The sequence below is a fragment of the Erpetoichthys calabaricus genome, chromosome 10 (assembly GCF_900747795.2).
Source record: "Erpetoichthys calabaricus chromosome 10, fErpCal1.3, whole genome shotgun sequence".
In the NCBI taxonomy this organism is placed as follows: domain Eukaryota; kingdom Metazoa; phylum Chordata; class Cladistia; order Polypteriformes; family Polypteridae; genus Erpetoichthys; species Erpetoichthys calabaricus.
The window spans coordinates 75,635,785-75,659,772 of record NC_041403.2 but is presented as its reverse complement, the minus strand read 5'-3'; the positions used below and the strand labels follow the sequence as shown (position 1 = coordinate 75,659,772).

Sequence of the window (23,988 nt, the reverse complement as noted above, 5' to 3'; positions counted from 1 at the left end):
GGATCCTCTAAAATAATAGTCCAAAGTGAAAGCAAAGGTTGTTATTTGAGAAGTTAAGTCAATGTGCAAAGGGCCAAGCAACAACAGAAGCACAATTATTTTCTAAATTGTCAATATATACTTTGTACCCTCAACTTAATGTGCATAGACATCTTTTATAATGCCAATGTGATGATGCCACATATATGCAACATGTAAACAGCAGCCCCCCCATAACAAGCACTTCAAGGTTTACTCTACAGCTGACACTTCTTGCAGGAAGGCCTGCGTTAGGGGGCTACATTCTGCCCACTCCCACCTCTGTGGGCATGCCTGGTCAGTGTGTGCCCGATGCCATGAGAATGGTAACACTTCCCATAGATTGGCAGTATGGTGCCTCATTCTCCTAATATACATGTGTATATGTCATCACAAACTAGGACATCCATATCCTGCAAAGGGCACTTGCTCCCTGGGATTGTGTTCTTTATGAATGTAGAACAAATCTGAGCCAAATACCATGCCATTTTGTAATCATGGTGAAAACAACAACTAATCATAGTTATTCACAAGTCCTGCTGACCAATGAAACTGAGCACAGGGGAACACTAGACAAGCTTTGTTTGGTCAGTTCACCTAGGATCCCAGACAAAGTTTGGATTCTTCTATTCACATTAACGAGTAATTTGAGTTGAAAAGGAAGACACAGTCAAACAAACCCAATGGCAGCCTCTTGTCTTCATGCATAATGTTGACCTCCTCCTAAATAGATAACCCCAAGAAATGGAACCAAATGCAGGAGCCAGCAATGCCCACTGTGATTCTGAAAAATTCTGAGCAAAAATAATAACAACAAATAATAATAATTCATTACATTTATATAGCATTTTCTCAGTACTCAAAGCGCTATCCACACAAGGAGGAACCGGGAAGTGAACCCACAATCTTCCACAGTCTCCTTACTGCAAAGCAGCAGCACTACCACTGCGCCACATTCGAATCCAACCCAGAAAAGTGATATCAGGACCGGGGTGGGCAGAAGAGTTCACTGGCAAGTGGCTAGTGGGTGAGTCACCCAAGTGGTCCAGTTGGGCTTAATGTAGGACTTTATCCCTTTAGTCAATACCTGACCATCTTCACATCTCTGGGTAGTTTAGAGGGACTCTTTACATATTAAACCCCCTACGGTTAACCCTAACTGTAAGCCTAACCCTTACATATTAAAGATACCATAACAAATACGGTAATGGATGTGAACTCAAGTTCTCAGCTCCAATGCAAGAGAAAGATGATGAGATATAAAACCGAGGTTCTGGCTCTCCGCGGTCATAAAAAATGCCTGGGCATCCATTATAAAGAGCAGGGTGTCTCCCGATCTGTCTGTCTGTCTGTCTGTCTGTCTCTCTCTCTCTCTCTCTCTCTCTCTCTCAACCCTTCACGCACTTAACAGCTAATGTGTGGTGAGCGTACTGCTGCAAAAATGACTGCCATCGCATCATCCATTTCATTTCATGCTTATTTACAAAGCCCTTTAAAACTACATGAGTTGAAACCAAAGTGCTGTACACACTATATACCACGTAACACAATAAATAAAACAAATGATAGACAATTTTAAAATCAGGACAAAGGGTGAACAAACAACTCACAAACGGAGTTAAAAGCCAGGAAAATAAAAGTAAGTTTTTAAGATGAGATTTAAAAGCAGGCAGTGTGGGGGCCATTCTAACAAAAAGGTAACAGAGAAAGCCGGTCTCCTCTCTGTTTCAGCCTAGCCTTTAGAGCAGTCAACGGAAACACAGCAGCAGACTTGAGAGACCTTGCTGGGGTTTATCAAATAGTTGGTGGGGGGCTAATCCTTTTATGGCTTTGAAAGTAAAGATGAGAACCTTAAAATGTATCCTAAACTGTACTGGAAGCCAATGGAGGGATGCAGGTATTGGGGTGATATGGTCACGCTTCTTAGTGCCTGTTAAGAGATGGGCTGCAGCTTTCTGTACCAGCTGAAGGTGGTAGAGGGAAGTCTAACTGACCCCAGAGCACAGGGCATTAGGGTATTTGAGCCGCAATGAGACAGAAGCATGTATCCAGGTGGATTTTACACATTAGTGGCGGTTGAAGTGGCTCCACACTCACTTTGACTAGTCAGAAAAGCCCTACAAAAATGTAAAGAGTTATTTTTATTATTATTAAGGCAGGGGGTGCTCATTTGACTTTTCTTTTTATTCCACACCACAAACGACAAATGGAAAGAAGACTCTCCCCTGTACATGCTGAATTTGGTATTTAAATCCCTTCCAGAATATAATACTCCAATTTTATTTGCAGTGTTTCATTGGGGTTACAAGTTTTGAAGTTAGCACTAAAACGCCTTGTTGCATTACGCAACAATTTTCAGTCACAGACGTAGTGAGTTGGAGACAATCATGGAGTGTTCCTGTGCCCACCAGTCACCAACGACTCAGTCCAACCAGTCTGTGACTTGCCCTGACACAATCAGACAGGATGAAAGCAAACAACCAATGAGAGTTCACCCAGAAATATAATAAATAATGCAGTAGCAAATATGGGACATGGGAAGAAAGAGGAACTCGTTTGGTGTCTGATATCTCATGTTGTACATACTGAAACAGAAATGGGGTAAAAAAAAAAAAAAACGGGACAGGGATTGCATCTGAACTCACTATACCTGTAAAGCATTCGTACAACACCATCTCTGTCAGGCAGCATGTTACTGGCTGTCAACAAAAAGGGGCGAGCATGCGATAAGTAAAACTGTGCTGGAGAGTCGTGTAATTTGACAACCTCAGATGACAAGATCAGCAACTGCAGTTGACAAGTTCCACGTCCCTTCTGACTCAGAGTCGTGTCATGTGGCTCACTGCCTTCGTTATCTGAGCTTTGGACTTCGAAGATGATGGGCCTGGACCCCCACCCACACTCATTTTGATTGACCCTAACTCTTTTGACAGCAGTATTACAGCTATGAAGATTTGCCTTTTATTTCTCTCCTTTTTATAACACCTTCCATCTAAATTAAGAAGCCAAGGTAAGACACAGACACAATGAAAATCATAACTTATGTGTTGATGGTGGTAATCGGATAAAAAAAAGAGGAAGCCACTGGATAAACAAGGAACGTAAAGTGCACTGAATGCAGGAGCTTTCACAAACATGTGGTTTCAGTTAATTAAGCAACTGCCATCCTGGCTCACTCTGGACCACACATAAAAAGACAGACAGACTCTCCTGAATAAAAAGGAGACCTCTACATCTTTAATGAAAGACACTGCGCACTGGAGCAGAGGTTCAACAATGACAATGGCAGAACGCTGACCTTGGCCTTGAAACTAAGAAAGAAGGCCCTTGACAGTGTATAGCCCAGAATAGTCACATCACCATATTAGATCAAGGTGCTGGGCAATAATAAAGTGCAACTCAAATAAAATGACATCAAACTTTAAATTTAGGGCAGAAATACAGCACTACATCGAGACAGATCCACTGAGAATGTTACAGTGGTGGGTACAGTCGCTTTACAATGACCAATCACTCACTACACCCAGCAGTGCATGGCAAGGTGCAACAGAGTTCCAGGGAATGGTCAGATGAACAGTACTTGTGTGGTACACTTCGCTGGCCATTTGCCTAAAGCAGTGCCCGGGTCCAGCAGTGTGGTGATGTCCTTACCCGCCATTCTTGTCATAATGATAATGTCATCATTTTTTATGTTATTAAGGCTTACAAAGTCACCTGCTTTATCAAAAGGGCAACCAACATCTCCCCCATACCCCATGCACTTCTGAGGACATCAAATTATGTCTGAGTCGCTGAGTAGAACTTTACATTGTGAAAAGTCAGGGAACATCTACACTACAAGCTCAGTCCCTCAGATTGCTATTTAAGTGGGACGTTCTGATCAGGATGAGGTAACTCCCCCTCTAAACTTTACCACACAGGTACACATAGGAAATTCCAGTTTATTTTAGCCATTAAATCTGGGGTGACCAGCAACTGACCTCTGCCCTCTCTAATGAGATTCAAAGAAGCAGGGTTTCATTGGCCTCCAGATGTGGGCTGCTGTCCCAGGCAGAAGAAGGTATCACCTTCCTTTAAAGTAAGGTCAGAGTGTGTGCATGTTTGTGCATGGGCTCCTCAAGGTCTGACAACACCTGGTAAGAAAACAAGACAAAGACATAATTCAACAGGGGGAACTTTGGGCTAGCCTTCCAAAACATTAGCTGGGTACAGCAGGTTGAGTCACATTTCACCACAAAGCAACCAAACATAGCCAGCTGAGCACTCAGATGGATATCATCATCCAGCAGACTTGTGTGTCAAGTGCAAATGCCAACAGTGTTAAGATGATGCTTTTCTGTGCTCCAAACACTGGAACTTGGATTGAAGACGACAGCATCAGATGAGAGATGAGAACTCAATCAGGAGGCTGTTGAAGACTTTGGAAGATGGACACTGAGTTTCTATCTCTTTTTGCTAAGCTGTACTGGTAACATACAGTATGGTGACCTAACATCCTATTAAATCAAACGTGTTTGCTTTTCAAGTGCAACCAGTTTATTTTATATCAGTATTGGGGTACACCAAATGGGGCAAGGAGTCAGAGCACTGAAGGGGCAGATTTATGTGACATCAGGCCAATTTACAGTTGCCAATAAACCTCACTGTATGTCTCTAAACTGTGACTCATCTGAACATTGCGAGAATGTGAAAACCAATTCCAGAACTGGGGACCAAACCAGCTGCACCACTAATGGCATTTTGTATTTTACTATAATTCAGTAAACTCTAAATGAATGTACAAACGCATCACCAAAGGACAGCCAAATAGAGTAGTGGTCACTCCAAACTAGAAGAGACGGTTAGAAGTGGATGGAGCTTGTAGTTTTTACACAAAATATTCATCTAAAAAACACCCAAAGAATTGCTCAGTTGATGTTAAAATAAACAGATAATTAGTGCAGATCATTTATTAAATGACATTGGCTATGATAAAAAAAAACCTCATTTATTCTTAAAAGCTAACGCATTGACAATAGTAAAACACTAAGTCCTCCCTCTAAAAAATAAAGATTTATTATAAAGAGGTAAAATGCTAGGAAGGTATCAAATGAGTTAGGAAGCAGATAAATACTATCTGGTATTAAGAGAAAAAAAGGTCTTCGGTACAAGCCGTGTGCTTAAATGTGTGGTTGGGTGGCTTATAAGAAGACGACTCCCACTTTCTGGGTGTCAAGTGACAGAGCCTTAGTGCCAGCAGACCACTGGATTTCCGGGTTAGGACTGCTTGATAAAACTGCCCTCTAGTGGCTGCTAGAAATATTGCAACTGTGAGCCTATACAGTGGATTGCAAAAGTATTCAATCCCCTTGAGAGTAATCAAACATTTCTGCATGACTAAAGATATGGACACATGTTTATCCATTCAGTATTTTAATGTGAACTATTATGCTGTATCAATACATTTCCAATGCCAAAATAAACTATTTGCTGTAGATATTTAACTGAAGAAGAAAGACTCAAAAGTTAGTGGTTTCATTAAATATTTACACCTCTGTGCTTTGGAAGTTCCAGGTTTACACAAATGACACAAAGGTGACAGTCATTTGACAGTAATTAAACATAATTAGGTACTACTTGTGTCCCTTATCTCTCTGGATATTAATAGCCCCCTTTGTAAAGGTCATAGTCTTTGTTGGACAATCACTAAGACAAAGGAGCATTTTGCTGATGTGAGAAACAAAGTTAATGAACTCCACAAGGCAGATAATGGCTACAAAAAATATTTAGGAGTTTGAATGTCCCATTAAGCACTGTTGGATCCATCATCAGAAAATGGAAGGCTCATCACAGCACCCAAACTCATACTAGAACAGACCGTCCCTCAAAACTAAACATTGGAACAACATGTTGACTGGTGAGAAAGGCTACTAAAAATCCAACTGTCACTCTCAGAAGACTGCAATGCTCTTTTCCTGAAAGCAAAGTAAAGGTGCATGGGTCTACAATTTCAAGAGCTCTCCATTAAACAGTTCTCTACAGGAGAGAAGCATGAAAGAAGCCATTCCTTAAGAAGATCCACATACAAGCACGTATGGCATTTGCTACAAAGCATGAGAAAGACCCAATTAAGATGTGGTAGAAAGTGTTATGATCAGATGAGTCCAAAATAGAACTTTTTGGCCAGACTTCAAAGAGGTATGTGTGGTGTAAAATTAACACTGCCCATGCCTCAAGAAAACAACAGACCTACAGTGAAATACGGTGGTGGCAGCATCATGCTATGGGGATGCTTTACATGTGCTGGGACTGGGAAGCTTGTCAGAGCTAAAGGGAAAATGGATGGACACAAATATCGTACAATATTGCCGGAGAACTTGTTCAAGTCTGCTATGAGCCTACAGCTCGGTAGAAGATTCATCTGTCAACATGACCATGACCCTAAGCATAAGGTCAAAGTGACACTGGAATGGCTCAAAAATACAAATATGAATGTTTTGGAATGGCCAAATCAAAGCCCTGATCTTAACCCTACTGAGAATCTGTGGCACTCTTTGAAAACTGCTGCCCAGAGGCAACATTTCAGCAGCCAATAGGATCTCTATAAAAATCCCTCCTCAACAATGCACAAAACTGGGACATACCCTAAAAGAAAGGATAAACATGTGTACACATCTTTTGTCATGCAAAAAATTTTGGTAATCTATTGTTTGGGAAGCCCTACTGACCTCCTGCCAGATCCCATTGTCTCTCGGTCTCTCAGGTGTCCTGAGCCATTTGCTTCCACATGTCAGGAGTCACAGTGCCCGCCTGTTCACACTGACATTTGGAGAGACCCACTAGTCAACATTGTCAGTTGTAGTACTCTCGTACCCTTTAAATGCACTCCACTCATTACAGCCTTATGCTATAAATACAGAAACAATAAAAGCACTTAAGAAATTATTTTAAAATAATCATTTATAGTTAATCACTGTCTCCAAAAGAGCACTGTGAGTATGATAAGAAGAAAACAACAGTGATTTTCATTTCCAGTGAACTGCTCTTTATTTTGCTGTGAAAAATAATAACTGTAAAATAATAATTGTAAAAATATTTCTATTTAGATTAAATTCATTTACACTACAAAAAATATTTACATACAAAAATATCGTTTTCTTTCCTTTTTTCCCCTGCATAACAACTTCCATCTTGATGGGGCATCAAGTCCTTGAGTGTTCGGTGCGCTCAGTGGCTCTGCAACAGCAACAGTAAAGTTAATTAACATACGGTAGAGGACTCAGCTATAAAGAATGATAAAACTGAAGTAACTGATAAAGAGGTCAGCTTATCCATCCATTTGCTGAACCTTTTTAGACTAAAGAGTCAGAGTGAGCTGAAGCCTATTCCAGTAGCACTGGATGCAATGCAGGCCAAGACACCACAGCATCAAATGGCACACTTGTGCACAAAAGGACAATCACTCATACCGGACCAACGGATAGGTGCCAGATAACCCAAACATCCTTGTCTGGAAACTGGAATACCCAGAGGAGAAAAAATATGGGAAAAGTGGAGCAAGTCCAGGAATCAAAGTAGCAATAGTATTAACTTCTATGCCACTATACACACTTACAAAATATACTGTATATCAAAGTAAAGTAAAACAGGAGATATTTCAACCACTATGAAACTCCCATGAAGATGTACTACTCCTTGGATTCTGGCAATAGTGAAGATAAAAAAAAAAAAACATCCTTTAGAAATGTCAAAAAGAAATACCTAACCAACGTTCTGTACAATGGCACAGCAGTTAAGTGGAGCTCCAGAGTCCTGGGTTCAAGTCCAGGCACAGGGACCACCAGAGAGATTTTTTTTTTTTTTTTTTTTAAACCACATCCCAAAGATAAACAGATCTGTCTAGCACTGGATAAGCAGGTTAGAAAATAGATGGGCAAATAAGGCACTTGTAGTTTCTATGCAAATTATTACATTAAATGGCACACAACCATTGCCCCCTGGATGTTACAGTGAATGGATAATTATGATGATTTTAGCACAAATACATAGATATCTGCAACACCTTTAACTCCAGATTATACATGAACAAACATAGGAACAAGTGCTGATCATTTCCAATGATACTTTTTCTGATTAAAGACCTCAGTCATTCTTTATGTAAGCAGGACATGCGGCCTAGATGTTAAGGCACTGTCACCCGTAAAACACTAAGCACCCCCTTCCAATAAATACAAAAACATTTAATAATTGTGAATTTCCCCTTGTTAGCCAATAAAAGGTGTCATTTTGCTTGGCTTTTCCCTTGGATTAATAAAGTATCTATCTATCTAATTTTGCAATGGTTGCAAATCAGTGATAGTACTAAACCCTGCCATTTGTCTTAGCTTAAATATCAAGCTCTGTTTCCAGTACCAGGGTTAACCTCCTTGGCATCAGCCCTGAGCATGAATCAGGCTCAGAATTCTATGTTATTATAGTTAAGCGCGAGTCAGACTAGAGGTTCCATGTAACAACCTGTTTTTGAGTGTTAAGCCCAACTCATTCTTGACAAGAGTATTCTGCTGCCATCTAGTGGATGAAAAAACATCATGCTTCAAAAAACATGAACATTTCTGTGTATTGTGCAACTTTATGGTAACTCATCAATATTCAAGAGTGGGACACAGCCTTCAATGAAAAACACAATGGCCGTAAAACCAATTTTTGGAACTGAACCATTACTTAGATTGAGCAAAAGTGATGACAATGTGAACTGCTCAGTGCTGACAATGATAGTGAAACAGATGCATATATAGTAGCACTTTTATGGCTGAACCACTGTGATATGCCTGGTGACTTTGACTGCATGAAGGTTCACCATGGAGCAACAGTAGCCGTGTGGCAAAATGGCTAAATAATTGTGATTAAGTGGAAGGACAAGAAAGACGTTAGTCCCCACACACTGCTCATAATGCAGCAACAGTCAATGTGCATGTCGGGGGAAATGTGAGAGACTAAGGTTTGTGCTGTGGTAGCCTACAGTAACATAATTGGGGCATCAATTGTGCAGATTCTAGCCACTTGTGTGCAAGTAACAGAAAAAAACATAAGAAATAAGAAACACGCTGATGATGTTTTCAAAATCATACAAAGGACATGTACTAAATCTGCATAAGTGGACACAAGACATTCCTTTCCTACTGTATTTATGTAGAATTATATAAAGATGACATGATTCATGGTTGAAATGAAAATTAATCTCTGAAAAGTAAAGGTGTAGAGCACAAAGCATGTATGCAGTCAACAATACTTTATGTTTGTGAGATGTGGGGCCATAAAACATGAGGTAGTCGCAGCTATACAGCAAACAGAGATGAGGATGCTAAGGTGGACGGCTGGTGTGTCACTGAGAGAGCACAGATCAATTTCACATGAAAGGAATGAGAGAGAGCAATGCACAAGACAGAAATGACTGGAGAAGACAGAATCAAGGTAAAGGCTCACCCACTTGCACGGAAGTAGCAGTCTCTAAACATTTTATGATGATGAATGTGTAAGACAATCTGATCCTATGTAGCAGAATTAAACATTGGATGGATAAAAACTAGATTTTGCTAAAATCTGTGCGGGAAAAAAAACACCTCTGAGTGTAAATATTATGCTTAGTAATTGAAATCTACCCGCTGGAAACTCAGATGACACAAATATAAGAAAATGTTTAAAAATCTTAATAAGTTTGAAAATTTGGCAGGAACTTTCATGTTACTTTTTACTCTTTAAACATTCACTTTAACATTCAAAGTCACTTTCTCCTGACCTAAAGCTAAATATTTTGATTTTTTTTGCTGCCTGAATGCACTTCCCCTTTTCTTCGCTCATTTGTCCAATAATCAACAATGTCATGTCCAGTTTCTCTACAATGATTTCACAAAGCTCTGGTCCTTTGTCACTGGTCAGAGGCTTTTGTATTCTGCATGTTCCACAACATGCTAGTCATTGTTTTTTTGTGGTTTATGCAGTAAACAAAGTCAGAGAACTGCTACATGATGAGTTATTTTTGTTGATTAAAACATCTCATGGACATACTGTATTCATTTCCATTATGCATATATCCAAACTGAATAAAATAAAGAAAGGTAAAAGCCAAATGTAACTATACACTATTACAGGGGGCCTTTCTCTGGATTCCAACTACTATTGATGTTTGGCAGCAGTAGAACTACTTCAATTGACAGAGTAATCACAAAACTACAAGTAAATAGCAAAGACTGGATTTTTGAACAGAGAGAGAGAGCAGAATATTAAAAAAAAAATAGCTAAAGAACAGCTATATATAATCTATAAAACTATAAACAAAAATGATAGTAAGTGTTTGTATGTCTCCTTTCACATTTACAACTTTTATACAAGAGCTACTATAAAACAAAAATATTTCTACCTGATATGAAGAATTGGAAAGTAAATGGTCATTTTCGACAGTTGTTGAAACAGCTGCTAAATGGGTCTTCAGTTTTATTATTCTGGGGGAAAAATTGCAGAAGTATCCTTATATTCTTATGTAAAACACCCAAAAAACAAGGAGCCCAGTACAAAGGGAGCTCACTGATTACACGAAAACAGTTTAGTAATCTGTATAAAACCCATTTTCAAAACTCACATTTCCATTACCTTTGAATACACTATCTGTAGTTTATTGAATGTTATCCTCCCTGTTATCATTCACATTACATGTAATGATTTATTTAATGTTAGGAAAAAGAACAGAAAGCATAATATTGTGTGTTAAACCACCAAATTAGTCAGGTAAGAGCTGAAATCTTTAATTTACTGTATTCATCTGCTAATTTCCCAAAGTAGTAATAACCTATTAGGTAATCTATTAACATGATTCACTTTAATTCCAGTTACAGTGCAAAAACAAAAATAATAAAGGAGTAATGGTGACGAGTAGTTAGCACTACCCACTTAGAGCTTTAGGGACCTGGGCTTTTCAGTTTGTGTCAGGTTTCGTCTGGCACTCTGGTTTTCTACTGTTTGCCAGATGTACTTGGTAGGTTAGCTGGTATGAGCAAGTGCGAGCGTGGGTGTGAATGTGCCCTGTGATTCAGCAGAACCTCACCTTTTATTTATATTTTTCTTGGGTCCTCTGCAGCTCTACAGGAGTGATTATCTTCCGTATAAATCCATAATATAAATATGTAGATGGAAGAAAGGGATGGGCATTGGTTATTGGAATAAGTTAAAGCCAAAGAAAAAAAAATGCACACATAAGGGGATTCACTGTATCAAAACTTTAGGGGAACAAAATTCTCTTTCAGACAGTCACAAAATAAAAAACAAACATGCTCCCACACGAGGTAGGAGAAAATAAACACATTATATGTTAGTCAAGAATTCACAAAATTTTTAAAGATTACATCTGAATTTTCTACATACCTGTTGTTCATGAACAGATTTTAATGAAGCCAGACTTGATGACTTTCTAAGGGACTGGGATTTGGCACTCACTTCTTCACTGATAAACTTTAACATTCCACTCAGAGAGTCTAAATCAGATTTATCAGACATAAAGTCACTTATATTATTGTCTACTTTGTATGTGAGTGGATTAAATGAAGATTCATCCTGCAAACCGACTCCTGCTAAAGAAATGTCACTTTCACTGCAGCATTCTCCACTCAATTTCAGAGGCTGAATAGGAGAATTATCCAGACTGTCTTCAATATCTCTTTCAAGATCCACAGATTCAGCATTTGACCAGCTGCAGGTCTTTAACTTTTCACGAAGGCTGGAACAACTTCTCAGAGTAGAATCTTTTCTGTCAGCATCAGACTTTAAAAGATGATGAAAACTGCAGTCCTTCATTCTCATTGCTCTCTCATAACTGGAGATTTTGGCCTGCAATCTTGCAACTTCAGACTTCTGGGGGAAAATATATTTGTCAATAATGCTGATGTGGTTTATATTGCTTTTTAATTAGCGGTACAAAATTATTTTGATTAGCCATTACTAAAAGTGTTTAGACAACTGCTTCAAGGGTGCTCTTTCAGAAAGGTTACTCAAGCATGTCAAGCTATACAAGATGGTCTCACTTCACAGCTTTTGATACACTCATAAAACGTCATGATCATTAATCTAACTGAATGCTACAGTAGAATTGACAATGCCATGGATAGCTTGAGGAATGTAATCTTGGGAATAACTTCATAATTAAACTACACAATCCTAACTCTCACCACTAATGTTAGAGGTAGCAGAGCAAAGGTACTGGAGCTGCTTTTAAAGAATTTAGAGCGATTTATTGCACTCCATGAAACAGAAAACCCACCATTAAATTGACTGCATTAGATGAAAAGATCATAGACATTGAAGACAATACTTTATGCACAACATATTTCATGATTTTATTAAGGCATCGAGGGTAACAGTCTGAAAATATTCCTTGGCAATTATTTGCTAAACATTTTAATGCACTGTGCTCATACAGTAAATGGTCATTTACAGCTCTGATGACTTCTTCTCCAAACCCCTACATCATAATTATAAAATTTCTCAATTCCATGTACAGATTTTGTATACTTTGCAGATAATTTAACGTTACAACGGCCATGTAATTCTGTTTACCCTGTATTTACAGTCCAACCAGGCCATATCTATGACTTAATTCAGCAACCTTTTATTTGACCTCACTAAAAATTATGATATGATGCAGTGCTGATTGGTCATTTTAAAATTCACATATTGTAGATGTGAAAACTAACACCTTTAGCAAATGCTTTAAAAGCCTATTGAATTTGGTAGGATTTGCCAAATGGTTAATGGTGCCCTTAGATCTAATTATCATCTATGGTGCTGAGATTGAAATTGTAATTAAACAATTTAAAAAATTGACTTGTTCCTGGCTTTAACAATCACAGATTAAACTACAGCACACAGTGTGATGCCTAGACACCATGGTGTTGCCTAAATATACAAACACATGAATAGGCTATTCCATTTATATCATGTATTGTTTCCTGCTCTTTGCAGTTTAGGGAGCCCCACACCACATTCTTCTTGTTCATCAATCTATCACATTATATTTGAATTTGACAAACACATGGCTTGAAAGCACCGTCAAATCTGACACATGTAGCATGAAGTCGTCCCTCTTATGCAGTATAGCATTTTTATCACATGTTAAGCCTGAAACCTCCACATAACACTCCAAACTAACTTACTTTAATTAATAGAGCCTCTTTCCCAGCTTGAATTACATCATCACGTTCTTGTAGCTCAGCCTGCAGATGAAGAATATTGCCTTCAGCTTCCTCCAGATCTCTTTCTCTCTGCTGCAGCTTCTCTTTTAGATATTCCTGGGTGTTTTTTAGATTGGTAGAGAGTGTACCAGAAGAAGCCAATGAGCTGGTTTGGTTCTCCTGGAGCCCTAAAATCTGAAAAAGCAACATTTTTATGTACATATTGTACATTTATATTGGGGGAGACTTTTGACTGCAAGATTGGCAACACAAATATTACAAGCAGTAAATACTAAAATGCTCTGCATTCATTAAATATTTAATTTAACAAAGCATAAGAATACAGTGTATATTCCAGAAAACATGCATATTAAATAGGTAGATTTAAATAGCACCAGGAGCTTGAAACTTTTTTGGCAATTGTGGCAGAACACAAGCCACCATGGATGGGAATGCAAACAATGAGACTAAATTAGAACATTAGAAAAACTTTATTCAGCCTGTTGATTAAAGTGAAACCAAATTACTCGTATCTCCTGGAATTAGACCAATTGTTCTTCTCTTGATTTATTTTTTAGTACTTCTGTGTCTTTTTTGTAGCCCACAAACCAATCCTTCACACAGTATTCCAGGTGAAGCCTCACTAATGTTTTACAAAGCATCAATATAACCTCATTTGACTTGTAATCCACACATTGTGCTACACAACCTAACTTTCTGTTAGCCTTCTCAATGGCTTGTGTATACTGTCTTGATGTAGCTAGTCATAAGCCCACTATAACTCTTAGGTCCTTCTTATAATGGGCAGTTTAAAACTTATTCTGGATTCAATTCCATCCATTCTGGGAATTGCTGTTCCCAGATCTCAAACTGATGGAACACTTATGGGAGACTCTGGAGTGGCGCCTGAGATTGTTACCCCTGTCACCCTCAAAGAAACCAGGTGATGGGAATTTCTTATAGAACAATGGTTTGCAATTGCATTCCAGTTCCAGTCAACTAGAATACTTGTCAGCCTATTTCAAAATGTCATCTGTTGTGCGATTTATAATAAAATTTTCCAGAAATAAATTAGATTTATTAAAATAAAAACAGGGTATGCTCTTAGTTTCATGTTCTACATGGAATATGTGTTGTGATTGTGGCATGTATTAGTACAGTGACATGGCTGGGTAAGGTAGCATGTCTAATATTTGGTTAACACCCAGATTCTTTGTATTCTATTTTGCCATATTAGTATATACAAATACAGTTAAAAAACAGTATCACTTCTCAAAAAAATATATTCTAAAAAAAAAAGTGAAAATGAATTTGCAGATGTAGAAATAAATACAAGAAGGATCTGATTAAAGAAAATATCCGCAAAAGCAGGTAGTAATCCTAAACATAATATGCCACACTTTTGTTTTTAAATCGTGCATTTATTTGGGTAAAGGTGACAACAGACTTCATGGTGCTTTGAACAAGAAGGAATTCCAATAATAGAACATATTACTGTGCATAATGAATGATTAGGGGATACCTGGAACACCTCTGTTATATTCCTCCCTAATCACCAAAATGTTTTAAGGGTAAGTTTTCAATAAATTGCAGTCTGACAATTCTCTTATAAATATGAAGAAAGTGGAAAAGTCAGTAACCACTACTATTTAAATAAAAGTAAAACTAATTCAATGAGTCACACTGAGCAAAGGCTTGCAATCTAAGTTGAGATTTTCTAACTGTGTCCAGAGCATAGCTAAGAAATTTCAATTAAATTATTCTTTAACTAATCTGAAAGAAATTAGTGTCCATTACTTTATTTTACCAATACCCTCCATAATACACCCATTTTGCAGAGCAATGTGTTCTTTCTGGAAACAAAACAAAAATCAATATTAAGTTGAACTATAATGGATGATCAAATCAATGATGTTGGGTTCGATTAAACAGCAGTAGAATAGTTAAGACTTTCTCCTAACAAAGCACAATCCCATGTTTAAGTAATTCTTCTGATCCTCTGCATTGCACTTTTCCATTTTAGTAATTTGTCACTGGAATGCAACATAGAGATCATTCATCCCTTCGGCAATTAGGCTGTTTAATTGCAAAGAGCAATTCACCAAAGAATTAGAAAGGAATTCTAGCATATAGAATGCAGATGAGCATTTTTCTTTTATTTTACTGTAAATTTCTCGTTTAGGCCTGATACTTTTTGATTGCAACACGCATCACCAAATTTACCATCTTGCTATAATAAAGTTATTGTAGCCCTATATCTTTTCTATAATAAGAAAGATATTCTTTAAAAAGAAAAACAAATTGTATTATAGAGTCTGTGATTTTTGTAAGAGCATTATGTTTTACTCAAACCAGTTTAAATTTGCAAAAAAAGGATCTGTAACTAATAAAATGAGTGACTAAATTCATCTATATTTTAACAGCAATATGCTTGAAAATTATACCTCTCGTTTGTGTGCTTCTTTATGATGGAAATAATCTCCTTGAAGTTTCTCTATCTTTGCCTTCATTCTGGCTTCAATCTGTGAGCACCGGGCATGAGCCACACCCAGGTCTTCAGCTAAACGGTTTGCACGAGCCTCCTGCAGCAAAAAAAAAAGCAGTAGATTGGAAACACTTTGTTATAAAATTTACTTTTTACCAGCTGTAAGGTGGAAATGTATTGTAAGGTAAAAAGCATCTGTCTCATTGTGTTTGCATTATTGAACTGTACATGTTTCATAGTGAATGTTGGATGGTCTTTAAAACAGACTTTATATAGATAAAAGGAGCATGTGGTAATCAGTTAAGATATCACTTTTTATTTATTCAGGTGGAGTGGTGGCTCTGAGGCTAGGCATCTATGCCGGCAATCAAAAGGTTGCTAGTTCAAATCCCGTAAATGCTAGAAGTGAATCTACTTCATTGGGCCCTTGAGCAAAGCCCTTAACCTGCAACTGCTTCGTCCTGGGTATGACTTTAATCTGCATCCAGCACTGCAAGCAGGTCCTCCAATTTACAGGAAAAACCTGGGGTTTGGTGGCAGAACTGGAACTCCGGCCACCGTAAAAAACCTCACACTGTTTCAGTGTAGTGCTGAGGTGTCACCTGCTACACTCAGGTCCCAATCCAGGTGTGGTTCATCATGTGGTGGGTTCGGCGATGCACCATCAATGCGTGCTCCGAACCTTTCTCTCTCTCTTTATTTATTCAATAAAGAATGTTATGTCATAATCCCTTGTGAGAAAGTAATCACTGACTATTACAAAATTATGAGCAATCACTGCAACTATGCATTCTATAATTTGCATAATATCTTTCTCAGTGCTGAGGAGGAATTTGGGCTGACTTCTACTTGCAGAACAGCTCAAGCTTGTTGACATTGCCAGCTTTTTAATCACAAACCACTCTATTAAGGTCCTGACACAATATCTCAATGAGGTCTAGGTTTCAACTTTGACAAACCCATTCTAAAGCCCTAAATTTAATTTTTAATTACCAATCAGATGTAGAGTTAGTTGTGCTATTCATGTCAATTGTCTAGCAGCATAACTGAGATGCATTTCTCCTCACAGATAGAAAGCCAACATTCTCCAGAACAATCCCATGGTACAAAGCAAATGCATTGTTCTTTTAATGATGGCAACTCATTCAAGCCTCAGTAGAGGAAGCATGTCCAAACCAGAAAGAGAGCTTCTGTTACCAGACCTCCCAAACCAAAATAGGAGGCCAAAATATTGGTTTTATTCTGAAAATATACAGATGAGATAATTTTGTAATTCTTAGAAATTGGTATGCAATGTAATCCATCCATCCATCCATTTTCCAACCCGCTGAATCCGAACACAGGGTCACGGGGGTCTGCTGGAGCCAACCCCAGCCAACACAGGGCACAAGGCAGGGAACAATCCTGGGCAGGGTGCCAACCCACCGCAGGACACACACAAACACACCCACACACCAAGCACACACTAGGGCCAATTTAGAATCGCCAATCCACCTAACCTGCATGTCTTTGGACTGTGGGAGGAAACCGGAGCGCCCGGAGGAAACCCACGCAGACACGGGGAGAACATGCAAACTCCACGCAGGGAGGACCCGGGAAGCGAACCCAGGTCCCCAGATCACCCAACTGCGAGGCAGCAGCGCTACCCACTGCGCCACCGTGCCGCCCATGCAATGTAATGAAACATGGAAATAAAAGAAAGAACAAAAGAAGATTTTGATGCCTCACTTGTACTACTAACCATGAAAAATAAGCAACAATCCAGAAAAATCAGACAAATACTCATTGACACTGTAAATTTATACAATATAATCCAAATCCTAATATATACACCTAGATAAACAAGTATAATTTCAAACTACTGTGTTTTGGTGTATGATGATAAAACAATAATGTTGACAATCTAAGAATATTTGATTGAAAATTAGGTGGAATATTATTCATCACAATGATCCACAAAACCTGCAGGATCTCATATTATCTTAAATGTTTTTTGCTATGTGTTTAAACTAATGTAGAGTCACATGTGCTCATTACATAATTAGTAAAAAGTTTGAAGTTGTAATTTCCTGAAAATTTGTTATAAAGTTCTGAGCCTGTACTCAGTATAAAGCACTTTATGAAAATTAATTGAATTAAAATTTAAATGTTTTTCTCTGTTGTTCAGCTTTAAGTTTCTTGTATTCAACTGTGGTAAAATAAACAAAGCAAAAGTTTAGATTTTTTTTAAACTAGCACACCTATATTGTGCATTTTATGAATTTACAGTCACCTTCTCATGTGATATCTGGATGGTTTCATTAAGCTCTTCAGCTAACCGTTCTCCTTCTTTTCTAGCCTCTGCCAGCTCTCTGTGGACTTGCTGGAGTTGCTCTCTGGCAAGCCTCACCTGCTGTCTGTGCTCCACAGCCTGCTGTAAAAGAGATCAACAGAAATAGAATCATGTCAAAAGAAAGCTTAAAACAAATTGACAACTTTTTGTAAAGGAATACAAGCTATAACTATAGTTTTCTCGATTTAGAAAATGTTTTTCATAAATATATTAAAAAAAGGCATTTGCCACCATGGCTCTAAGATAGTCAAACAACAAAGTCATTTATGCATATCTGAAATTGCCAAGGCGGCATGGTGGCGCAGTGGGTAGCGCTGCTGCCTTGCAGTTGGGAGACCTGTGAACCTGGGTTCGCTTCCCGAGTCCTCCCTGCATGGAGTTTGCATGTTCTCCCCGTGTCTGCGTGGGTTTCCTCCGGGCACTCTGGTTTCCTTCCACAGTCCAAAGACATGCTGGTAAGGTGGATTGGCGATTCTAAATTGGCCCTAGTGTGTGCTTGGTGTGTGGGTGTATTTGTGTATATCCTGCGGTGGGTTGGTGCCCTGCCCGGGATTGGTTCCTGCCCTGTGTTGGCTGGGATTGGCTCCAGCAGACCCCCATGACCCTGTGTTCGGATTCAGCGGGTTAGATAATGGATGGCTGGATGGATGAAATTGCCAAATTTATAAAGAAAAGAAAGCATTTAGAGGTTATTTCTCAATAATGATGGACAATTAACACAGTGCTTTAGTTAACAGGATCACATTCTGATCTAAAATGTCTGGCACTTTTTAAATTAGGTAATTTAAAATATTTGACAGAATAATTTAAGGCTCCTTGATCCATACTTGTCTTGATTTTGTATGTCACAGTATTAATGGATAAGTAACAATGGTTTCATATAACCTGTAGCAGAAACATTTTTAGACTGATGCATTTTGGAATAAACATTAGAAGGTACTGGTAAATGGCTTTGTTAAAAAGGAATAAGTGACACAGCATAAAAGACAAACCTTTTCAAAATCATCCTTTTGTTGCAACTCTTCTTCAGCTATCTTCAGTTTATCAACCAGTATTTCAATCTGTGCACAGACAGGATAAATACTTAAGAAGCAATATTTCTCCATGGTACAAAAACTTACCAAAAAAAAAAAAAGTAAGAAATTAATTTTATAAGAATTTATCTTTGAAAACTGTAGTACAGGAAAAATGAATAATAAAAAAACAAACATTTACAAATGCTAATGCATACTGAAACAAACCCCAGTCTAATGTAGGGAACACTAACAGCAGGGACCTTTAGAGACACCAAATTGCATAATAAGCACATATTTTGAAAGATAGGGGGCAAACAGGGCAGAATTTGGAAACTAATTTGGAAACAATACACAGACAGTGGCCATACCATGCACTGAAGTCAAAGGGGCTGCGAAGGCAGTAGTGCTAAACAGTACCCTAACGTGCAGGCCAAAACATCAAAAGATTTATTAAAAGATGCTATTACCTTGTTTCCTGTTTTAACGACAATAATATACCAGATCTAATTATGCAACTGTTTGACTGACAACTGTCTCCCCGCCATTTTGGAATGCGGGGCAGGTGCTGCCATCTATCGGCAACAAAAAGAATTTTAAGTGAAATCTCTATGTGCAGAGCAGGTGCTGTGAATTCTCTACAGTATGTAATAAACTTAGTAAGTTATAGGGTAATGAAAATTGCATAATTAGATCTGGACCACCCTATATTTTTGCTTGCTTTGGCTTTAGATAAAAATAAATACTGGCAGTTTGGTAAGAAAGAATGAAGAGCAATAGATTTGAAATAGTAGGTTGGATAACATGTAAATATTTTCAAGCTATCTAAAATAACAATCTACGTGAGAATATCCTATTATGTACTTCCAAAAAAAATCTACAACTTAATTTTATATTAGACAGTAGCATTGTTTGAAAGCTATAGAAAGATTTACTAGACTTAAAGTGATAAGCTGCAAAGTCCTCAAGGTAGTCAGGCAGCCAATAGTGCATGCCTGCTTGGTGATATGTCTATATCTGAGCATAATTAACTGCATGCAGGAAAAGGAACTGTCTTATGAATTGTATTCATAAAATTACAGAGCCGTAGAAATACACAGATTCAAATATTACTCAATTACATTCAAAATATAAGGTCTAAGAAGGTACAAAACATAGATGTGGCTTATTTAGTATTTAAATGTTAAGGGAGAAGCTGTTATAAACTGACATTTATCCCTAAATGATTTCCCCCCTCTCCCAAGAGAAAACTAAGAAAATAAACAGTTCATTTTCCATACCTGTTTATTACGTTCTGTCAACTCCTGTTTAGACTTTGCCAAAGCCCCTTCAAGTTGGCAGAGTTTCTCTTCCATTTCTGCCTGGTGTTCACGGATTGTTAAATCTAATTTTGTTAGCTGAAAAAAATGTGTATATAAAAATAGTTATCCAAACCTGCGCAGAATCTATGAACAAGCAACATTCCTCTTTTAATTACTAATGGATTGTTGTTAAGCATTTGTGAGGGCAGTCGCTGTCAAACCACTCTCATATTTTAATCTGTTAAATCCATATAATGTGTTGCTTTTTTCAACAGATCTTCTGCATTACATTTATCAGAAACATCAAATCAAAAGTAGTAAGTCCCTTAGGATTCAGAATTATCAGAGTGTAGATACATTATATCAGTACAGTCTTACCTGAACTGCCCTCTGCTTAAGTTCCCATTGGCGTTCCTTTAGTGCCTGATCCATGTCAAGTAGTTCATTGTTTCTGTCATCCAACTCATTCTTGCAATCCCTATGAAAAGAAATAATATTCAGAATGGCTAGCCTCAAAGGTAAAATCTCCACCCAAATTACTACAGATACAGAAAGTTAAAGTAAATCTGTTCCTTTTATCTCTGTAACAGAAAAACCTTTTGAAGATTACAAAATAAACAGAAGAAAGCCTGGCCAATGTATAGATCTCTATTGAACCTCACAATCAATCAATAATATTACTGATGCTAAAATCTCATAATCCCTCTGCTTTCTGGAGTCTAATATTTTTTGGCAATCTTGAAAAGATAACAGTGGAAAATCTTTAGACTGCATGTCCCTCTAAAAACCATAAGCAAAAAACAAGCCTGGAATTCCTGACTATACTCCTCATCTGTTTTTCTTAATCTTGATTACACCACTTCACAAATTCAAACATGCTCTTAGCGCATTACGTTTTTTTGATTTAATGTTATTGTGAGCTTCAAGCTTTAAAACACAAAATATGCCAGCTTTTCCACCCATATGTAATGGCAAAGGTTGTATTTATCAAGTAATCTTAGATTGTCAGATTGATATGAAAACACAACTTCCTTTCTCCATAGAAAAGGAAAGAGTTCACATGATTTCTACTGCCATACCAATTTTGAATCTTGCTTTCATCCATCCATCCATCCATTATCCAACCCGCTATATCATTAAAGATAGTAAGTAGTTATTTCTATTATCTGAACATTTTAGGCCACACCAATCACCCATTGTACTCTTGTTTATGATCAAGTGGGTATAAAGTATTTAGCTATGCATGAGTAACAGTCAAATATAAAAATATACATTTTGCCAACAAATTGTGAAGACAAACTTTGTAGAGAACCTCTCACCACTTCCTTCAGCTGATCAATCAAAAAAAGAAATGAGACTTAAAACATATTCTGATAAACAGTAATGTGGCATACATCACTTTGGCCCCATCTCATTACATTAATAAAAGTTATTGTTACAAGTCAGTACACAAGAAAAGATGGGAAACTCCATATCATAACCGAAGTCTGGTAACAGCTTAATTTAATACAGTTCATCAAAATGCACAGTAAGATATAACAATTAACCTTACAGGAAAGCACAAATAAATGAAAAAATCACATAGCCACAAATTATAAAGAACACAGAGAGACTTCTGCTTTATTACATATTTTAGTCTTTCACAAATGTCACTGCAGCTTTGCAGATTCTACAATATATAGTTGTCATCTGAATGTTTCTGAATTCCATTGGCAGTTATTTATGTGTTACGTTATTACTGTTGTGCTTTACTGTGACAAAATATGCTCTGAAATCATTTGACATGAGGTCTTTTCAGTCTTCTTCAAGCATCATTAACCGTAAGGCTGAAATTAAAGGGTCTACCTGCTCAGAGCAGGATTAAGATTATACTCTGCCAAATTTCTCATCATTCTGTTAAGTTCCTGCATTTCTTCAAGCCATTCTTTAGTCATTTGTCTGACACTACACTTATTGTGAAGAACCCAGAGCACATTGGGCCTGCTTTAAAAAATAATACATTTTGGGGTTCTCTTACAGTGTATTTGCACATTAACTAATTTTTATTTCACAGTATATTATTTCATTTTTATTCCACTAATCAAGGTGCTGCATGACAGACTAGTCATAATACTGATATGTGGTAGTTCTGGGCGCAGAAGATGTACAATAAACAAACAAGGGGACAACTAAATTTCAGAACATAGTATATGGTGTTCACCTTCATAAATGGGGAATCTGTGCAATGGTTCAATTGTGTGGACCTGACAAACACAAGGTACTGCCTGGGTGGGGGCACAGACTAAATTTTGGAATAAAACAACACCAGTGATGTTCCCCTGTACCAATGGGAAATCTGTGCAAAATTCGGTGGATTTGCATAACGGACAAACACACACACACATACATTCAGCTTTATATTATATATGATATACAAATGTGTATATAGATTTCAATAACAATATAAATAACAAATCGGTTGAGTGTATAGATGATACTAAATTAGATGGAAAGGCAGATAATGTAGAATTAACCAAATCATTACAAAGGGACAGAAGATAAGCTTATACTGATGAAATTTAATGTAAACAAATGTATTTCACTTAAGAAGTAAAATTGTTAAGATTTGAACTTGCAGTTGAATCATTTAAATTTCAAAGTGTACCTTATGAGAAGTACCTTGGGATGAAAGCGAACTCTGTACCACCTACATCCAGTTAATGTGCTGAAGTAATTTTGTTGGCTAATAGTATATTAGGTTATGTAGCCCAATATGTAGTGTACAAGTCAGGAGAGGTTATACCTAAGCTAATTAATGGACTCAGAGGGCTTATCTAGAGTACAGTGTGCAGTTTGGGTATCCATATAATGCAAGAGTGACTGTGAAGAGTGAATGGGCTAATTGTGGGACTGCAAGGTGTAAGCTATGAGGAAAGTTTAAAGGAGCTGAACCTTTTCAGTTTAAGCAAATGGAGATTAAGAGATGACATGAATAAAGTTTTTAAAATATTAAAGGAATTAGTATATTGTATCACAGATGCTACTTAAAATAAATTCTTCAACAAGGACATGGGAACACAGATGGAAACTGGTCAAGGATAGGTTTCACTCAAAAGTCAAAAAGTTTTACCTTGCACAGAAAATCATAGACATATGGAATAAATAACCAAGTAGTGTGGTAGACAGAAGGAATTTGGGAAGGTTCAAATCTCAACTCAATGTTTTTTAGGAGAAATTGGATGAATAGGGTTAAAGAGTTTTTTAGACTAAACTGCGTATTGTCCAGATTGTTCTAGTCATACACTAAATACACAACCTGTGAACGCTGCAATCAAGTTCCAGCCTCACTGGGTGACATGTTTTGGGCCTGTACCAAATTAACATCATTCTTGACAAAAATTTTTAAGTGCCTTTCAGACAGCCTTAGTGTCACAATCCCTTCTAACCCATTAACAGCTTTGTTTGGTGTTCTTCCAGATGGGCTTAAAGTGGAGAAGGACAAACAAACTGTGATTGCCTTTACTACGCTATTGGCATGCAGACTTATTTTGCTAAACTGGAAGAATCCTAACTCTCCTCTTTTACAGTAAGTCAGTGGCTAACTGATGTTTTATATTATTTGAAATTGGAAAAAATCAAATTCTCACTCAGAGGATCTGTGCAG

The 23,988-nt window shown here is 37.6% G+C and overlaps 1 protein-coding gene across 2 annotated transcripts in view; it reads right to left on the bottom strand.

Annotated features, from left to right (window-relative positions):
* Positions 1-7,032: 7,032 nt before the first annotated feature.
* LOC114659159 (coiled-coil domain-containing protein 18-like) overlaps positions 7,033-23,988 on the bottom strand; it is a 70,081-nt gene continuing 53,125 nt past the window's right edge. The window contains exons 22-30 of one of the 2 annotated variants that reach the window (XM_028811450.2): positions 20,724-20,823; positions 20,325-20,441; positions 19,024-19,092; positions 17,972-18,112; positions 15,659-15,796; positions 13,197-13,409; positions 11,413-11,898; positions 10,415-10,496; positions 7,033-7,233 (exon numbers count right to left, since the gene is read on the bottom strand). In XM_028811450.2, the coding sequence (XP_028667283.1) occupies positions 10,443-10,496; positions 11,413-11,898; positions 13,197-13,409; positions 15,659-15,796; positions 17,972-18,112; positions 19,024-19,092; positions 20,325-20,441; positions 20,724-20,823 (1,318 nt within the window). In that variant the 3' untranslated portion in view covers positions 7,033-7,233; positions 10,415-10,442. The remainder of the gene's footprint in view (positions 7,234-10,414; positions 10,497-11,412; positions 11,899-13,196; positions 13,410-15,658; positions 15,797-17,971; positions 18,113-19,023; positions 19,093-20,324; positions 20,442-20,723; positions 20,824-23,988) is intronic. The other variant, XM_051932785.1, reaches the window with a different exon arrangement.